General features: G+C 34.7%; 1 protein-coding gene across 6 annotated transcripts in view; it reads left to right on the top strand.

The window, feature by feature from the left end:
- Nucleotides 1-248: 248 nt before the first annotated feature.
- LOC139968590 (annexin-B12-like) overlaps nucleotides 249-18,567 on the top strand; it is a 26,762-nt gene continuing 8,443 nt past the window's right edge. The window contains exons 1-9 of one of the 6 annotated variants that reach the window (XM_071972734.1): nucleotides 249-604; nucleotides 1,168-1,435; nucleotides 3,277-3,393; nucleotides 6,070-6,093; nucleotides 12,086-12,187; nucleotides 14,138-14,230; nucleotides 16,143-16,224; nucleotides 16,600-16,694; nucleotides 18,018-18,131. In XM_071972734.1, coding sequence (XP_071828835.1) covers nucleotides 1,169-1,435; nucleotides 3,277-3,393; nucleotides 6,070-6,093; nucleotides 12,086-12,187; nucleotides 14,138-14,230; nucleotides 16,143-16,224; nucleotides 16,600-16,694; nucleotides 18,018-18,131 — 894 coding nt within the window. In that variant the 5' untranslated portion in view covers nucleotides 249-604; nucleotide 1,168. Of the gene's footprint in view, nucleotides 605-1,167; nucleotides 1,436-3,276; nucleotides 3,394-6,069; nucleotides 6,094-12,085; nucleotides 12,188-14,134; nucleotides 14,231-16,142; nucleotides 16,225-16,599; nucleotides 16,695-18,017; nucleotides 18,132-18,567 lie in introns of all 6 variants that reach the window. The other 5 variants (XM_071972733.1, XM_071972736.1, XM_071972735.1 and 2 more) reach the window with 5 other exon arrangements.

Here is an 18,567-nt window from a genome sequence, read left to right as displayed (position 1 = left end):
AGTGTGGGTGGTGTCCGTGACTGAACTGATTACTTGTACAATGTTAGCCCCTCAGAAGTTTCAATAGGGCAGGCGTTTTGGTGCCTTGATGTATATTTTGCCAGATATGCAAAAGTTCCCAGTGTTGTATAGGCCACATATATTCTTAATTTTCTATAAATAGAAAGGGTAAAGTGAGGGGTGTGACATCATAACTTGACGTCTGTACGTAACATATCTGTGGTCACAGTGTGACGTCATTGAAACCACCGCTAAATTTAGGAATGATCTGGGCTGATACGAAGTACCTGTCAAAAGTGAAAGTGTAACCTGAATTTAATAGATATGGTGATAACTGAATGTATAAAAGCTGATAATTATGAACGTCAAGTTAGTGTAACATATTGTAGCATCCGATTTGCAATCGAAAAAGTTTAGAGAACGAGTTCGCATAACTGCTTATAGTTTCCAAACCTGTACATTACTATAACGTACTGTATCGATCTGTTAATAGTGTTATTGCTAAACTATCACATAATACTGCATACTGAGATTTTCCATTGAACGTTGACCAAGAAGCGGTCCGGTTAGCTGTGCTTCGAGTAAAGGAACGCCGAAATAACAGGTACATAACATTAGTACAGATAATTCCTAAGGTCAGAAGAAAGTTAATTTAAGCTTTCTTAATCTACCTTATGTATGACTAGTGAAATTATGCACAGCAATTTAACCAAAATTAGTCGAAACTAGGCCTAGGCCTAAGTATTGTAAGCCTAGCCTAGGCTATTCTGTTATGCCTAGGCCGATACGCGTTGGTGACAGTAAGGAGACACCATCACGGCCGGTGCCACCCGTAACTTAAGTACAGTGGGGTGATGGATAATGCAAAGGATGGATAAAGTGAAACATTTTTTTCTGTCAAAATGTCAGCGAAATTGTAAGGAAGCAAAAATGATGACTAATACTATTTCATGAAAATCATTAGTGTTATTGTATGATCCATTCTAGCGTACAGTAGGCTGCATTCAGAAACCAGTTCAGGGTTCACTTACAACAGATGCTAAGACAGTGAGAGACCGATAGACAGAACATGAGCAGTATACAGTGACTAACCTAGACATGTTCTTTTGTTGAAATTATTAAAAGCAAAGCTCACAAAAGTCCGCTGACAAATTTTTATCTTAATAGAATGAGTTATCCATACGGCGGAGGTGGTTATCCTCCAGCGGGAGGTCAGTACCCCCCAGCTGCGAATGCACCATACCCATCGCAACCTCCAAGTTACCCTCCGCAACAAGGTGGCTATCCACCTGCACCAGGTTTTCCACAACCAGGTGGTTACCCACCAGTTTCGGGTGGATATCCCGGAGGTGAACAGTACCCTCCTAGTGGACAATCTCCATACCCAGCACCAGGTGGTATGCCATATCCACAGCAACCAGGTTACCCACCACATGTGAGTCAATATTTAATACCAAGTACTGTACCTGACACTAAACTAAAACTCTTTTCTCTGCAAAAGTCATGAGTCAATAATTGTTTGAAATTGGTTTAATATCATTGTAAAATATCTGATTGAAATTTTGTGGCTTTTTAGAATTTCCAATTCTGAGCTTTTTAAGTATATTAAGCAGTCATGCATTATAAAATACTTACAGAATGAACTTGATTTGCAAACTTTTTTATATACCTTAATGGAACTTTCATTCAAAGATGAACTGTATTCATGCAAAGATGAACTGTATTTGTTTTTACCTATTTAAGTATCTTCCTCGGTTCCTATTCATAACATTTGCATGGGTTCTGGTATGTTGAATGTACAGTATATCAATGCAAGTTTTCAAGACTTTGTTTTCTATCTTATTGTTCATTAATCATTAATCCTATAGGAACTATGATTGTATTGGACATGAATTGACATATTTAAGGAATGGAAAATGAAAATTTTTCAGTGACTGCATTTTATCAAGGCCAAACTATTGATCTGTTAATGTACATTCATCTTAGAACTTAAAAACATATTCTTTGAAATTTAACTGTGAATAAATAATTCAGTTAAGAGCCTTCTTTGTGGTTCCTAAAGTTCCAAACCCAATTTAATTTAAGATTATATGTTAGGAAAGTTCCAAGTAGCCTGCCTCTATTGTTTATATTAAGCACAGTACATGTGTTTGGAGTTGGAATTTTGTGCATGCCAGCCTGTATGTCAGTAGACCTGGGCTACAGGACTGTTGACTAACAAGAAATGCAAACAGCACATTGATTTGCAAATTTAGAGCAAACCAGAGAAAACCATTGATAAGTTTCTAACTGGAATTCTTTAAAAGGATTAGGTTGATTAGACATGTTACAATTTGATCTATCCGTATGAGCACTGTTTGTATTGGCCTTGATAATTTTCCAACACTTACAGTTCATTAGTGTGACAACTCAAGTTTTTAGTCATATTATTTAGGAAAAGGTCATTTTGTAACAAAATGTAGAAGGGTTTCTTAGTTTGTTAATAGGCATATTGTTTTCAATGTCATTTTGCTTTTGTCTATCAAATGAGGAACAAAATGCTGAATGTAATTAGCTATGATTAATTAAGTCATTTCATTTTGAATTTAGATGCATTCAAGTTCCAAATGAGTTTCAGGTCTAGTGCTTGACTATAGATGATTTTCACTGCATGCAATGCAGTTATCAAGAAATAGCAGCAATAATATAGCTCTCCTTGAAGTAACTGGTTGCCTTTCATTACAATATACCACCTATCAACATATCCACTCAACTTTACCTGAAAGTGTTGTGGGATGTCTCACGTAATAATTTGTCCAGTATAGCATCACAAAATGCTATACAAAATGGTCACGCTGCTATACAAGTGTAAAGATGTTTATAGCCGTTTTCTACACAGAAAAGTTGTAGTATTCAGTGAGTGAGAAAATAAAGCCTTGGGAAAAAAACGCTACACAAAATTTGTCTGTATGAACCTTTTGATGATTAAGGGTATAATCTTGTATCAGCACTGCTTGCACACAGAACCATGGACTATTTTTCATCTTTTCATGCGAAATATATTTTCGATGGAAAAGAGGAAAGAAATTTTGTGGCCAGAACTGGATTCGAACCAGTGAACTCTGTATCACAAGTCCAGTTTTCCATTATTCATTGACAAACACATGTAAAATAAATTTACATAAAACTTCAAATTTGGTATGCAAATGTGAAGACTGGATTTTGTTGCCAGGTGATATTTTCTTTCTTCCTTTCTTTGTTGCATGTATCATCCTTTGTTGCATGTTGTTTCTATAGGGTGCACCAATAGGAGGAATGCCCTCAGCTAGCTATAACACTTCATCTCCTGGTCTTCCTTACGCTGCTCAACCCAACCAGCCAGCTCCACCAGTCGCTGCGGGTCTTGGATTTGCCGTAAGTCTAAGACCTCTATGTAATTCAGGGTTGGTTAGAACATCCCCCCCCCAAAAAAAAATAAAATCACCTGAGGGAGGGAGGGCTACAGATCTGTGGGTGAACAGAGCTTTCCAACTCTCGTATGCCTTGGAGTTACTTTTTAAATTTAAGTTTAGTATTGAGTTTAATTCATGTTGCCGTGTTAGTGAGGTATATAAACCAAAATATTTGGCTGAGGGGAAGATTTGAGATTGAGATCTATTGAGATCTACTATGTAGAGGGGGTAGAGATTGAGATCTATTATGTAGAGGGGGTAGAAACCTTTGTAAAATTTCAGCTAATTACACACTCTACTTACTGAGAGAACCTTAAAGCTACTGAAAAGATCACCAACAGACAAAAGAAGAACTGCTCTCATTCAAATAAGGGAAGCAGGAGGAGGAAGTGGAAATTTCCCTCTCACTCTCTCATCCCAAGTTCACAGCTTTTGATCAAAAATTCACTTTTACTGATATCTCGCTGAAAAGGTTTCTTCTGCCCACATTAGGTGGCTACCACTCACAAGAAGATAAATCAACATTTTACGGTACATTATACAAATAATGAATGGTTATGAGTGCAATAGTGCAAATATTTTATGAGTTGAAAGATGGAATGTTCCATTCAACGAGGCGCAGCCGAGTTGAATGGAACAAATTACATCTTTCAACTAATGAAATATTTGCACTATTGCATGAATGGAAACCATTCATTATTTGTTTTATACAACATATTATATTAAGATGGGTAAAATGCACTCATGCAACAGATTGTTTTGAACAGACAGGTTTCTCTGCTCTCTTTCCATTGAAAAAAGTGCTACCAAAAAAGTATAACCCATGGTTCTATTTCATAGAGTGTAATAGAGCGGATTTTGCATGCAATCAACGAGCAATTGACCAATCAAATGACCAGAATACAATTAGGTGTTGTATAAAGCCGTATAATGTAATTTGTTCCTTTCATTTGTTTTGTCAAGGTTTGATTTAGATATTGACATTAAGTTTGTTGCTGCTGTGAGCAAAGTTGCCAGGACAAGCATGTGATTTTATTTTGTCAAGGTTTGGTAATCTAACTTATCTAACAGTAAATTTCAAGCCTTAGTACTGCACAGTAGAATAGTCATAATAAACATGTTCTTTCATGCTGAGGTGTATTGAACCTTGTCATGTTTCAAGTGTCTCAAATACTGTAGCTATTACCATGAAATGCTTTAATTTCTAGTAGACAGGGATAGTAAGAGTCATTGAAATAGCTCTCAATCTTGTTGATCTGTTCTCTGACTTCAGTCTTTATGTTATTAACTTCATACTCTTAATTATAACTATTCAAGTTAGAAGTTTGCTCAATTTAAGACCATGAACCCAGCAACTGCATTCACAAATTTCTACATTAACTGATTTTGTCTATCTCAACTATCTCAAACCGTCTGTTAGGCCTTGACAAATTTTGTAGAGCAATAAAAAAAAAAATTAAAAAGGAAACAAAGAATGAGAACAAAACCAGAAACTAACAAAAACACCACATGTTTGGTGAATGAAGTAGTTCTGTAGTAGTTTATGTTGCAGTTGTTTTCTCTGTTCAAAGTTAACTGTACACACAATGCTGTTATTTATACCAGTTGGTTTGTACAGTTGAGAGTTATTCATAAAAGTCATACAGTAACTGTAGTTTAGACAGTGCAAACATTTTCTGTTGAACCACCGTACACAATGAATAAACAAACCAGGGGGCGATAACTGGTATCTTTGATTTGATGACTGCCATTGTCCTGTTTGTGATTCAGTTTGTCTACCTTTTCTTGTAATGGTTAATATTCCACGATTTTTCAAAGTTGAAATAAAGAATACCCAGATTTCCCTTAGCGATTAATGTTTACCAGGGACAACAACCACATGTTTGCAGATTTGGTGTTGGTGATCCATTTGTCTTTATTAAGCCCCAGTCATGATGGAAGCAGTACATACTGCACTCTTCATAACAGCACTGAGGGCCAGCCTGCATATTATTCTATGAGCTGTCATTAAATGTAAGATATCCGTATTCTACAACTACTGTATTAATAAATGGTGTTAGACATACTGTAAATTACCCAAGAGCAGAGGTGTGTATATGTTTGGAGCTGCAAACATTTGTTGTGACCTGAAAAAAAAGTTAACAACATTTATTACGGTACCATTTCTATTCATGGAAGTTACTAGTTCCCTAATTGCATAAAAGTAAGTTGGCCTGACGTTTCGATCCTAGCAGGATCTTCTTCAGATCCTAGCAGGATCTCCTTCTCTGAAGAAGATCCTGCTAGGATCGAAACATCAGGCCAACTTACTTTTACACATTCTATTACACAGGCTCTCCAGTGGATAAGTTTGCTAACAGTTTTATTTTATTTTGATTTTGGTTCCCTAATTTACAGATCTGATTGTTGTCGCTAGTCAGTAGCACACAAATGGAACTATTATTACCTAGCTGCCATTTCTACTGTCATGATGTACTGTCAGTGTTCTCAGTGTCATGTGTCTATGTTTCATGATCACTTTCATCAACATGTTTGTAAAAATTTGTCGCTTTTTCAAGATTCTGCAATCATTTATCTTGAAGCATGGATGCAAACTGGTGACAAACCTTTGTCTTGTCTTTATTTTATTTCATTTTAGACTCCTCATGTTTCTCCACCTCAGGTAAAATTCTAGTCATTGCCTAATATTATTAGTTGTCTGAAATTTGCTTTAGACTTTTGTTGTTGTAGAAATTTGTTCTTTTTTCTTATAACCCTTGCTGGGGTCAAAATAGTTCAATTTCAATGGTTTAATATGTCATGTACATGCATGAGTGTGTGTGTGTACGTGACACCTCAACTTGACAACATGATATTCATGTTTAGCTTGGATGAACTTCACACTGAGTGCAGTAAGTGTTCCTTCATTCCTAACAAACTTTGTTACATATTTAATTGTCAAACTATTGTTGTAGAAGAGGAAAGTTATTTTATTTCATGGATCAGTCATGAAATGATCTAAAATAAAACATTCATAGAAGTAATTATATATTAAAGTATTAATTCACATAGTATGAGTACATATAACTACATTGTACTTAAAATAGAGGAATACCACTTTTAATTGAGTTTTCTGCCCGGTTGAATTTCTCAAACAGAAATTCATACAAATAGTTTGTTTTTCTTCCCTTTTCCTTTCTCCTGCGTTCAATGTTATTGAATATATTGTAACCATTTTGTCATTGCATTTTGAAGCATGTGTTGCAACCATTTTGAATTTGCATTTTGAAGCATGAGATGTTTTGTTGTATAGGACTTGCTATTTAGTATTTACAATAAGTTGTATTTATAGTTTTCTCCAATTTGGTTCTTTCTCCTTCATACTGTTCCAACCATTCTAACCGATTTGGTTGCAAAATAAATCATGCAAGTTAAGCATTCCATTTCTTTCCTCTATTTTCTATTTTTATTCCCAAGCATTTTAGCTTTTTGTATTTCAGCTTTCAATTGTCTGCATTTTTCTTGTTTGTTGGTTTTAGCTCTTTCTGAGAACTCCTTAATTTGTTCCATTGTGAAGTAGAGATTGTTTACAATATAAATTTATATTGCTTATCAGACTATGGAAATATATTATGAACATATATTTAGGAAGATGTTTGGACCATTAGTAAAAATGCAATGACGTAAAAATTCATGCTGGTATATTTGTCTGGAATAATGTTACAAAGTATTTGTTGGTTAACTCTTATGTCAAAAATTCATGTTTGACTTCAAAAGGTACAATAGTTCAGTAACGAAAATGAGGAATTAGTTTAAAAGTTGATTAAACGTGTTATGTTTTAGTAGCATCATAGAGTCAAAGCATGCCAGAGTACAGTACATTAGTCTCTACTTCGGGGAAGCATTTTGCCATCCAGTTGTCAGTGAAACTTCCACTGGTCTTGGAATGTGAGATTTAGTCCCACATTTAAACCTGGAAAGAGAAACTGAACATTTGGAAGTAACTCTACAAATTCTGGAATATAAAGTGTATCTTGAATCTATGGTGCATCCAGGATTTTACAAAGGGGGAGGGTGTGGTACTGTACTGGGCTTGCAGAAGCCAATTTCTCTCATCAGGAAGGGGGGGTGAAGGGGACAGGAACATCCTCCCCTAGATCTAAATGCAATATTGCTCCAACAACTATCTTTGAATTTTTTTGTGAAGTTGAATAGTTTGTGGATTTGTTATTTTCATTAACAGTAAGCCCAAGTTGGTAATAATAGTTACATCCCATAATAGACAGGTTTTGTTTAGGAGTTTCTTGGTCACAGTTTAATCTGTATCTTATAGTTCTCTTTACCACACAATATACTTTATGCATCTTATTGAGCATACTGGAAGAACTACTACATAACTCCTCACTCTAGTAGACTAGACAGTTATTTTTCACTCAGATTGCAAATAACATCTTAATGCGTTTCCCAGCTGACTGTATAATGCATATATTAATACTTACGGTTTCATCGCTGTATTCATATTAATATTAGTAACTTGGATTGATGTTGTTAATGGTTGTTTGTATTTAGGCTAATCATTCCAATGTATGTCATATTTGCTCTACAAACAGATAGCATCTTATAAGAGACAAAATATCTCTGTCATTTAGATTGCAAAATCTTAAAAATGATGATTCTTTAACTTCAACAAAAGGGGTTAACTTACCCCAACAATAGGGGCTTGCAATAGGGGTTAACCCTAACCCTTCCAAGACACAGTCACTTTTACAACTTAAACGAAGAAACTATGTGCGTGTACATCTTTGCATTTCAGACTTATATCTACATGCACTCAAGCTTACTTGTAATTTTTTTGCATTTTTCTAGAAGTAGTCTTTGTACAATACATCTGACTTGTAAAAGCTATATTCTTGTGATCAATTTTAGTGGTTTTGTATTCAATATTTTATGGAAAAAGTCCTGGGGTGTACCATGAAATTACCATATCAGGGTATTTCTTTGTTGTCACTTAACACTCACAGATTAAATATGCCAGTTCCGTTGTAATAGCTGGTAAGCCATTACGGATCGTTTAACATACATAAGTGATAGAGCTATCTTTATTTGTGTTTGACCTTGAGTGGTTCTACTGTAGGTGAATATTTTAATTAGAATTGATCACTACATATATGACATCCATGCAATTTAGTGTAGATGAACTATTTTCAATAACTTGCATACTGTGATCAACAAACAGTTAAATGATAGAGCACTAAAACGGGATAAAATGGACAAGTACGGAAATGAAAAATGATGGTTGAGATGGGTTTGTATTTGGGAAAGGGAGTAATCTTGCCCTCCTTCCCATCTCATTCCCCTCCCATCCTCCCTCCACTAGGAAACTCAGGGGTCAGTCAATTATCCCTCCCATTTGTCCAGTATACTGTAGCATCAGAAATACTTATTGCAATATAAATTTCAAGATTCTACTATTATAAATGCCTTTTATTTAAACCATGTGACATATTTTCATAGATCTGTATCCATAAATGCAGTAAAAGGAGGATAAAAAATTCTTCCTAGATGGAAAAGCCCCTTCTACTTTATGGCCCTGGTAGAAAATACTCCAACATAAGTCTGTGACCTAAACTCCCCCCAACCCCCCTCACTGCAACATTTCTACACCTAAATAATGTGTTTGACACCCTGGTGATAGGCACCAGCAATGTGGTTGTGTGTTGTTGAGACTCGTTTCATCATATGATATAGCTCTGCAGAGATATATTGATGATACATATTTTGAAGTGATTTAAATTTATTTAGATATATCTGCTCAAAATATAGTGTTTTGTGGGGTTGTTCTGTCTGCACAGACTGGGTTCACTTCTTTGTGAATCTTTCATCTAAACAATCAGTCAAAAAAAATATATAAAAAAGTAGAATGGTATAATATTTATGTAAATGAGAGAACAGTTATATACGATATAATTCTAACCTTTATCCTGGTTATTTACTCGGCTATATCCCAGTAATTAGTGCATAAGACGTACTTCCTCACAAATTAATTTCTTTAGCTCCAGATGACGTCATTCACACATACAGCATTTCCTGTACAACTGTCATTTCTGTAGCAAGGAAATCTAAAGATCCTGCCAAAATTTCTGACTAAAATAGCTGACTTCCATGTACATAAAATAAAAGGAATGATTTTATTTTCTTCCATAACTTTGTTTTTATTTTATATGTTGTTACCGGTCATACTAATTAGCGTCAACAGGCCCATTTCACGACAACTCAAGACAACAAGATTAAAATACCATCCAATACAATGGTTGTAATCAGAGTGTATATGGAAACACGTTTAAAACTGACTGGAACCATCTTGCATTCATATTTCACGGGAAAAAATGTTTTTGTCGTAAAAATCGTTGACGTTCGTCAAAAATATGTATGCACGATGGTTCCAGTCAGTTTTAAACATGTTTCCAGATACACTCTGATTACAACCATTGTATTTGATGGTATTTTAAACTTGTTGTCTTGAGTTGTCGTGAAATGGGCCTGTTGACGCTAATTAGTACGACCCGTTGTTACTGTAAAGTGTTTTTAAGCAGATCCCCAAAAATTTACATATTTTTGGGGGGACATCAGTGAAATCTAGTGTAACAAACAATATAGATATCTTTTAATTTACATCATAGGGTCATTTCTTGGCTATTAGAACGCGAAATAAATCAACGTTGAAGTTTTGTTGGCAAACATAAGTACTGTATTGAGTTAACCAAGTCATTTCTAAATCATAGGAATACAGAACTTAGTTCGATAATCACATGATCCCATGATTCATCTTGTGATTCTTGAAATGCTTCCAAACATCATTCCTGTTATATTTGACCACTGCTTTTCTGACTCGGATATTGTCTGGCTCTGTTTGAGTAGCGTTTGTTAGCTCCTATCATGAATACAAAGAAATGAGAAAAGTTGGCTGAAAATGAGAACAAACAGTCATTCTCAATGAAAAATTTAGAAACTAAAAGTTGCTTGTTGCTTGATTTTGGGAAACTTTTATAGTTCATGGTTTACTTTTCCCTGACCTCATATCCACAGATCAAGACTGTTTTATTACTAGTGACTTCTGAAATTTTGACAATCAAAAACCATATTTTTTTTACAATATTTAATACATATAGCACTTTTATTATACAGTACCACATCCCAAGACATAGAAAGGTACTTATGTTCACTATAAAGTGTTTGTTGACATCATTTTATCTACAGTAATTTTATGCAACATTTAAGCCTGTTGAAGTATGTACACTGTATACTCTTAGGGGTATAGCCTTCTGTGTGGTTGATACTGTATAATAATAAACTATATATATATGTGTGTGTGTTGAACTGTACACTACAGTGCACATTCATGGTTCAGTTGCATGTAAAAGTCAATATCTATATATGCATCAAAATTCAACATGTTGCTTCTATGCAATATTAAAAGGATATTACAACCAATCGCAGCAAAAATCAATTCTGGGTTTGATGAAAATCAGTTGAAAATAGTAATATAATCACTGCTCAGTTAAAATATTCAGTGTAATAAGGCACTGACTATCAGATTAGTCACCCTATTGTTCTGTAGGGAGTCCTATAACTGTGCATGTCATACTGCACGTAGGTATGTGTTTGAAGTGTGGATAAAAAGCTATAACGTTATTTCACCGAGGTGTGACAGTTTCATAATTTAACTACTAAAAATTGTTTGTGATCAATTGTACTCAGAACAAAAAGTACTGTACTTAGAAATGAAACAAAAGGCTATTTAAAAATACAAAAATACATAGTCTGGTGAGAAACTTTTATACTGCAGTATAATTATATCATTTATATACAGTATCTGGTAACAGTAGCTTGAGTGAAATCATGGTCATTTTGTCTGCAAAGTGTTCTCTTCCTTACAAATGATAAGTCTTTTATCCAATCGGCATACATTTTGGCATTTATGCTTGGAGCTAGAAGCTATGTAATTTTGTGATTGACTCTCGTTACGTGGGGGTACCAGAAATCATGGACGTCTGCAGGTGGTGGGAGGGGATACTTGCCCCCCCCCCCCATTCTGGTAGTAATAATAGAAACACAAAATTTTTCTCTTTAGTTTGAAGAAAAAAGGTTAAATAGTTAAAAATTTTACTTTTCACCTGTTTATTTTTTTTATTTTTTATAAAGCCGTTAACCGTTTAATTCTTATATGGTCAAATCTTGCCAGTGTTTATTGATGTTTTCCAGTGCAGCATTTATGTGGTTTCATTTTCAGTATCTATCTATAATGTACTTTATATCTAGACTTCCTGTACATCCTGAATCTTCCTGGATCTGCCATCGATTGGAAAAACTAGACTATACAATGATGTCAGACAGAGTGAGAGAGCACTTTGAATTAAAATGTTCCTCTTTGACATTCTGTTGTGATTATGGGGCATACAGTACAACCTTCTTACTGCCACGATAACCATTAATTGGCACAGAGTATGATGTGCTGTAATGTCTGACTCTTTTGCTTGCCATTCTCGAACTGAACACTTTTCATGCCCAATACGTGATTTATACGTAACTATAAAACTACAGTATATACCAAATTTTTCGCCTCTCTTAGTATTTTCTATGAAATCAGTCATCTTTTTCATTAATATCTTCCACAGGGAGCTGCTTATGCAACCACAGCCTTCAGGCAGCCTGCATATGTCCCCAGTGGACCAGCAATGCCTTTACCCCAGGCAGTCCCTGCCGGGGTACCACCACCGGTAAGAGCATCACTGAAGAAATGTTTATTAAAAAGAATTCACTTATATTGGAGCATTCTTCACCTATTACAGACAGTTAAATAAGTTCCGTTTCCCCCTTTCTATTTGTACAGGTTGACTGATAGCTTTAAATTGAAGTACATAGTAACTGCCCCTTATACTAAATAAAAAATATAATACTAATAAATATAATATAAAATTTATGGTTTGTTTCTTACATACCTGTTATATAAAATTTTGATATAAATCAACTTTACTATTAGTGTCTTCATTATGTAGCCCATTTTGTTTTTGTGACAGTTTGTGCATTTCTTCAAATAAATTGTTTCTATCGTACAAAATTATACTCAATTATCATCTGTACCTTTTTCAAACTCGTTAAATTACTAACTATTAATCACACATTGTACATAATTTGTCTGACATTTTTTCTGAACACATCCAAAGACATTTATTTCATAGTCGGTGAAAGTTATCACTTATGCTGTGTAATTACTGACATAGTTCACAAGGACCATAACATTTAATGTTTTTACATATATTTACTTTCATTTTTACATATATTTACTTTCAATGTTAGTTTCAATTCACTCAACTGCTATAACAGCCAATAATAAAAAAAGACCTTTCAAATTCAAAAGTGAAACTCAGTGGCATTCGAAGGATTACTAAATGGCTTTTAATCGGTTTTCTATTAAATATGATGGCATTTGTCTAAGTTTGTAGCCTTCCTAGCCTTCAGATCACATATCTATGCCATGCAGTATTTAATATTACTTCACATATGTAAATGTGTTGAGCCTGCTATAGCAGTAACCAACCTAAAGTACCTAATGGATTTTCATATAGTAATATATATTATTAGAAAGAAGCAGAGAAATAAGATATGACTCATAATTGACAAATGGAGAGTATAGCTTCAGAAAGTATATTGGACTTTTCAATCCTGGTGCGACCTTCGTCAGCAATACGTGGCAATATAATGAAAGTACAACATTATAATATATATATACTGTATATATAACAAAGATTCACTTCCTGCTGCAAGAGTGAAAAATACCTAGATGTAGAGCAAATAATATAACATAGTATGCCTATACTGTAATTTACAGCATGTTGTAACTCAAGTTTCACGGCGATCATCAGACAACATCGTTGGCTGATGATTAAGGCGTGAAACTCGAGTTACAACATGCTGTAAATTACAGTTACTATGTTACATATATATATATATATATATATACATACATATATATATATATATATATATATACAGTATATATGTACAGTATATATATACAGTATATATATATATATATGTGTGTCTACATATATATTATATATATACTGTATGTGTGTAAAAAGATATATGTTATGTGTATGTATCAAAGTTTTAATGCTTGCCACAGTTCCAAATAACTGGTACATGGCACTATAGGACATACCTAAGTAGTCACATCTTTGTGATTGATATGATGTTTAGTGCAAGGTTAAGTTAATGTAGAAATCAAGGCTTTATGATTTGCGGTAACAGTACTGACAGTTATTGAAAGGTCAAAAGATGGAAGGATTTACAAGAATTCTTATTTTTAGAGACTTGCCCAAAGTTTGATCAACCTTGTATTAATCGTGAACCTCTTGAACATCATTGCACAAGAGGTCAAAGGTTGCTTTGCATATATGCATATGTTAAGAACACTAAATAAGTAAATATGCAACATTTTGATGATTGGGGTCACAAACCTTACAAGGGTTTGAGATTGTCTTTAGGTTGCCATTATAGGGTTCATTTAACAGTAAATTATGTGAGCAATCATGCTCTATACAACCCCATTATATTAAGCTATACTGTATGATCATTGATGGCTGGTACATCAGCCCATTGTTATAATAGTTTCTGTGCAAAGATTAAATGAATTCTAATTCTTTTGTTTTTTGTATTTATTGCAGCAACAATACGTTCCTCCTCCGAAAACTCAAGCACCTGCTCAATCAGCTCCACCCACCCAAAAAATGGCTGCAATGTCTATTAAAGTCAAGAGGGTAATTTGGATTGCAAACTGTTTCTGACTCATCTTTCTGTGAATGATTTCAAATGTGTATAATTGCTTTATGATATGTGTCAACAACAATAAAAAGGAGTTTAACCCCTGATCGACCTCGCAAGAGGTCCTACGGGGGGGGGGGGGGGGGGGATAATAACATTGTTTTTTTTAGAATAGACACTTTTTTTCTTCTTTTTTCTTCTTGGGAAAGTTGTCTATTGTTCAGTCAAGGAGTTGCTGGTAAGTGAAGTATTATGTAATAACATTGTGTAGAAGCCATAAATAAACACGAGGTCGATACTAAAGAGCCAATTTGGGAGGGATTTCTAAAGGCGAGGAATTTCTTCGTAATGAGGATTTTGGAGACGGAGCGGTTTCTATTGTTTGGGTTTTGTTTTGTTCTTAATATAAAAGAACACCAGGAGTCGGGGGGGGGGGCTAGACCTACTTAGGAAAAGGAATTTCTATTGGAATGTAACAGTTTTGAATACAGAAAGGTTTTGGTTATTTGGGAAGTGAGTTATTGCTACTCTGTATTTCAGTAGGAGTTCTTCCATCAATGGAGAACGTGTGAAGTAGCTATATATGAAGGGATTTTTAGTGCAAGTCGATAAGCTGTGGTGTGGATTCCATTAAAATTTGTTTATTGGGATTTGAAATGGTAAGCAAGGAAATGCTCCCGTAACTGAGAATTGGTTTTACTTTGGATTTGTAGATTAGGATAGTGGTTTTTGGAGGGAAATTATACTTGTGTGAGAGGATTTGAATGGATATAAGGTGGGACCAGCAGCGTCCTGCAGTTCTATTACAGTGTAGATTAAAGGATAATTTGCTATCAAAAGTGGTACCGAGGAAGGTTGCATTGGGAGAGGCAGTGATTGAAGTGTTAAAAAGATTAATTTTGGAAATATGGTTACGGTATTTTGAGTTTTTAAAGGAGAAATTTACAAGTTTCGATTTTGAGGGATTTATTTTTATTCTCCACATCGAGCACCAGTTTTCGAGATGTGTTGCTTTTTTAATATTATTTCCGTCATATGAATATTTTAACTGGTGTTCCAAATGGCTATATCGTCAGCGTACTGACTATAGTTATATATATATATATATATATATATATATATATATATATATATACGACAATAATATACGACAAATACTCTCATGAAACTGTTCTGTGTTATAATGATATATATGTATATGTATGTATAGATCTATATATGTATATATCATAATAACATAGGACAATTTCATGTGTTTTTTGTTACAAATCAAAGCGCTCCTTGAATTTGTGTGGATATGAACACAGTCCAAAACTTACAATTTATTCTTCATTGCCAAACTAATTGCCTACAGGAAATCAAGTTGGCGCATCAAAAATAGACAGTTTTAATATTTTGAGCTGAAGGGTCAAAGTACCAGAATTCTAGTTTCTTCTAATTTAGGTCTTTTCAGCAATAACTTAATATAAGTCGGTACATCGTATTCAAACCAAACTGCAAATTCAGGCCAGTCGTAAAAAGTAGGTTATATATCGCCCCCCGGCCTGTGGTGTGCCTATGACTACTAAACAGGAATGGAATAAAATTGTACAATGATGACATAAAGTAAATACCTGTAAGTTATCCCGATATGTAAGGAGAATTTGTGGTGATCAACAGAGTAATTTTGTTCATGATGTAAGTAATGTACGGTGGATGTTTACTTTGGAAGAGAAGCAAAGTAAGATTTGTTAAAGTGCCTGAAGTTTGGATCCTAGCAGGATCTCCTTCAGGGCAAAGTGGTAAAATAATATTATGTGATACTCGTAGATATTGCATGAAGTTTAAATAATATTTTGGGCATTGATATATCCGAATGACATTTTAATAATTTTGCATCTTTTCATTTTTTTCTTTTTTGAAAACCAGGGTTCGGGAACGGTGAAAGACAAACCAAATTTTAACGGCCAGAAGGAAGCCGAGATTTTACGAAAGGCCATGAAGGGAATTGGTAATTATAACGTCTAGCTTTCTTCTAACGTTTGGTGATCTATTCCGAGATCACATAGATGTAACTTGTTCAGTTATTATGTGCATAAGACCACAAAAATATAGATAATATATATAAAGAATGATTAATATATTTCAGGAATATCCTGATGCAGTCAGCTGCTCTACGAGAGATAGTCCAACCGTTCATCAACATATTTATGGAAATGACACTATCTATATTAAGGTGTTTTTTTTTTTAATATACGCGTATCTCTATTTCGCATTTATGAGACCTTACGCATGAGCACATTACTCTTATCAATGTGAATATTCTTAGTTCATGAGATGAGCGCTGACAATAGCAAGTTTTGTGATTTCCTTCTAATTGAAACAGGAACTGACGAGAAGGCCATTATTTCAGTCATGACGAGCTGCTCTTGTGCCCAGAGGCAGCAGTTTATGGTGGATTATAAAACCATGTATGGCAAGGTAGGGAGAATTAGAACTCAAATTTAACAGTTAATCAGCAGTTTATGGTGGATTGTAAAACCATGTATGGCAAGGTAGGGAGAATTAAAACTCAAATTTAACAGTTAATCAGCAGTTTATGGTGGATTATAAAACCATGTATGGCAAGGTAGGGAGAATTAGAACTCAAATTTAACAGTTAATCAGCAGTTTATGGTGGATTATAAAACCATGTATGGCAAGGTAGGGAGAATTAAAACTCATATTTAACAGTTAATCAGCAGTTTATGGTAGATTGTAAAACCATAGCAAGGTAGGGAGAGTTTGAACTCATATTTAACAGTTAATCAGCAGTTTATGGTGGATTGTAAAACCATGTATGGCAAGGCAGGGAGAATTAGAACTCAAATTTAACAGTTAATCAGCAGTTTATGGTGGATTGTAAAACCATGTATAACAAGGTAGGGAGAGTTAGAACTCATATTTAACAGTTAATCTGGCTTTAGTTATCTACTTTAATAGAAATATATTGTGGTTGGTAATGATGTTAATTTGTCTTTTATTTTTATGTATAATATTATATATGGCAACAGCTAGAAATTTACAGTGATATTCCATATTGGTAGTCGTCTTTAGTATGTACAACGAACCAGCATGTTCTGTTTCTCGTTAGTATTATTTTATCTCTATGAGACTGTGCATGGCAAGGAAGGAATAATGAGAGGTTAGCGGTGGAAAATCAGTCTATAATTTGTATTATCTGAATAAGTCAAAGCTGATTTTGATTGGTTAGTAACAGCCTTGCAGACTTGTAGTTAATTGTACTTGCGATCCCTCTCGTATAGAAACAGGGTGCAAAGTTAAGAACCCATACTTCCACCAAAAAATGTGTGCTCATATCAAGGGGAACTCTGCTCGTACACATACTCATGCTGTTGTACTTGTAGTATTACATGTGTGCAGCATTGTGTGTTCAGTGACTAATGATGGAGGTGCCATCATACGTTTTTCACTCATCGGGTGTGTTTAAAAATTTCATCATAAGAACTAGGTAACTGTATCCGACCAGACCCATTCCACTAATTAATGCAATGTGCCATACATTTGCTATTGTGTACCAACTTGATATCCAAGAGAGTGTAGGTAGCTAGTATTCAGCCTAGCCAGTTAAGTACAACTTAAATTTCTGCCAGATTATTATGTGTAAGTCTGTAACATAGCCTAGGCTATGAACCTGCTATAGGCTTACCTAGTGTACAAAGAAGGTAAATTTCTGTATGAAACAGAAGCTAGCATCATGTGTTAATTTTTTTCTTGTTATATCTGTAACCTTTGACCTTCTAGGACCTGATAAGTAATTTGAAAGGTGAATTGAAGGGTAAATTGGAAGATGTCGTCTTGGCTTTAATGATGGACACTGCCCAGTTTGATGCCCACCAACTGAGAAAAGCTATGAAAGTGAGTATCCAAGTCTGATGTGATGTGTACCAACACTACACTAATAACTTTGGGATTTATAACACAGCTACAAAACTATGGTGTGTACAATCACAGGAACTCAACTATGGTGTGTACTATCACAGCTACACAACCATTGTGTGCACTAACACAGCTATACAACTATGATGTGTAGTAACACTGCTACACAACTATGATGTGTACTAACACAGCTACACAACTATGGTGTGTACTAACACAGGAACTCAACTATGGTGTGTACTATCACAGCTGCACAACTATGGTGTGTACTATCACAGGAACTCAACTATGGTGTGTACGATCACAGCTACACAACTATGGTGTGTACTAACACAGCTACACAACTATGATGTGTACTAACACAGCTACACAACTGTGGTGTGTACTAACACAGCTACACAACTATGATGTGTAC

Source organism: Apostichopus japonicus, chromosome 6 (genome assembly GCF_037975245.1).
Source record: "Apostichopus japonicus isolate 1M-3 chromosome 6, ASM3797524v1, whole genome shotgun sequence".
Classification (NCBI taxonomy): Eukaryota; Metazoa; Echinodermata; class Holothuroidea; order Aspidochirotida; family Stichopodidae; genus Apostichopus; species Apostichopus japonicus.
Note: the sequence above shows the minus strand (reverse complement) of the source record. Positions and strands in the feature narration are given on the sequence as shown.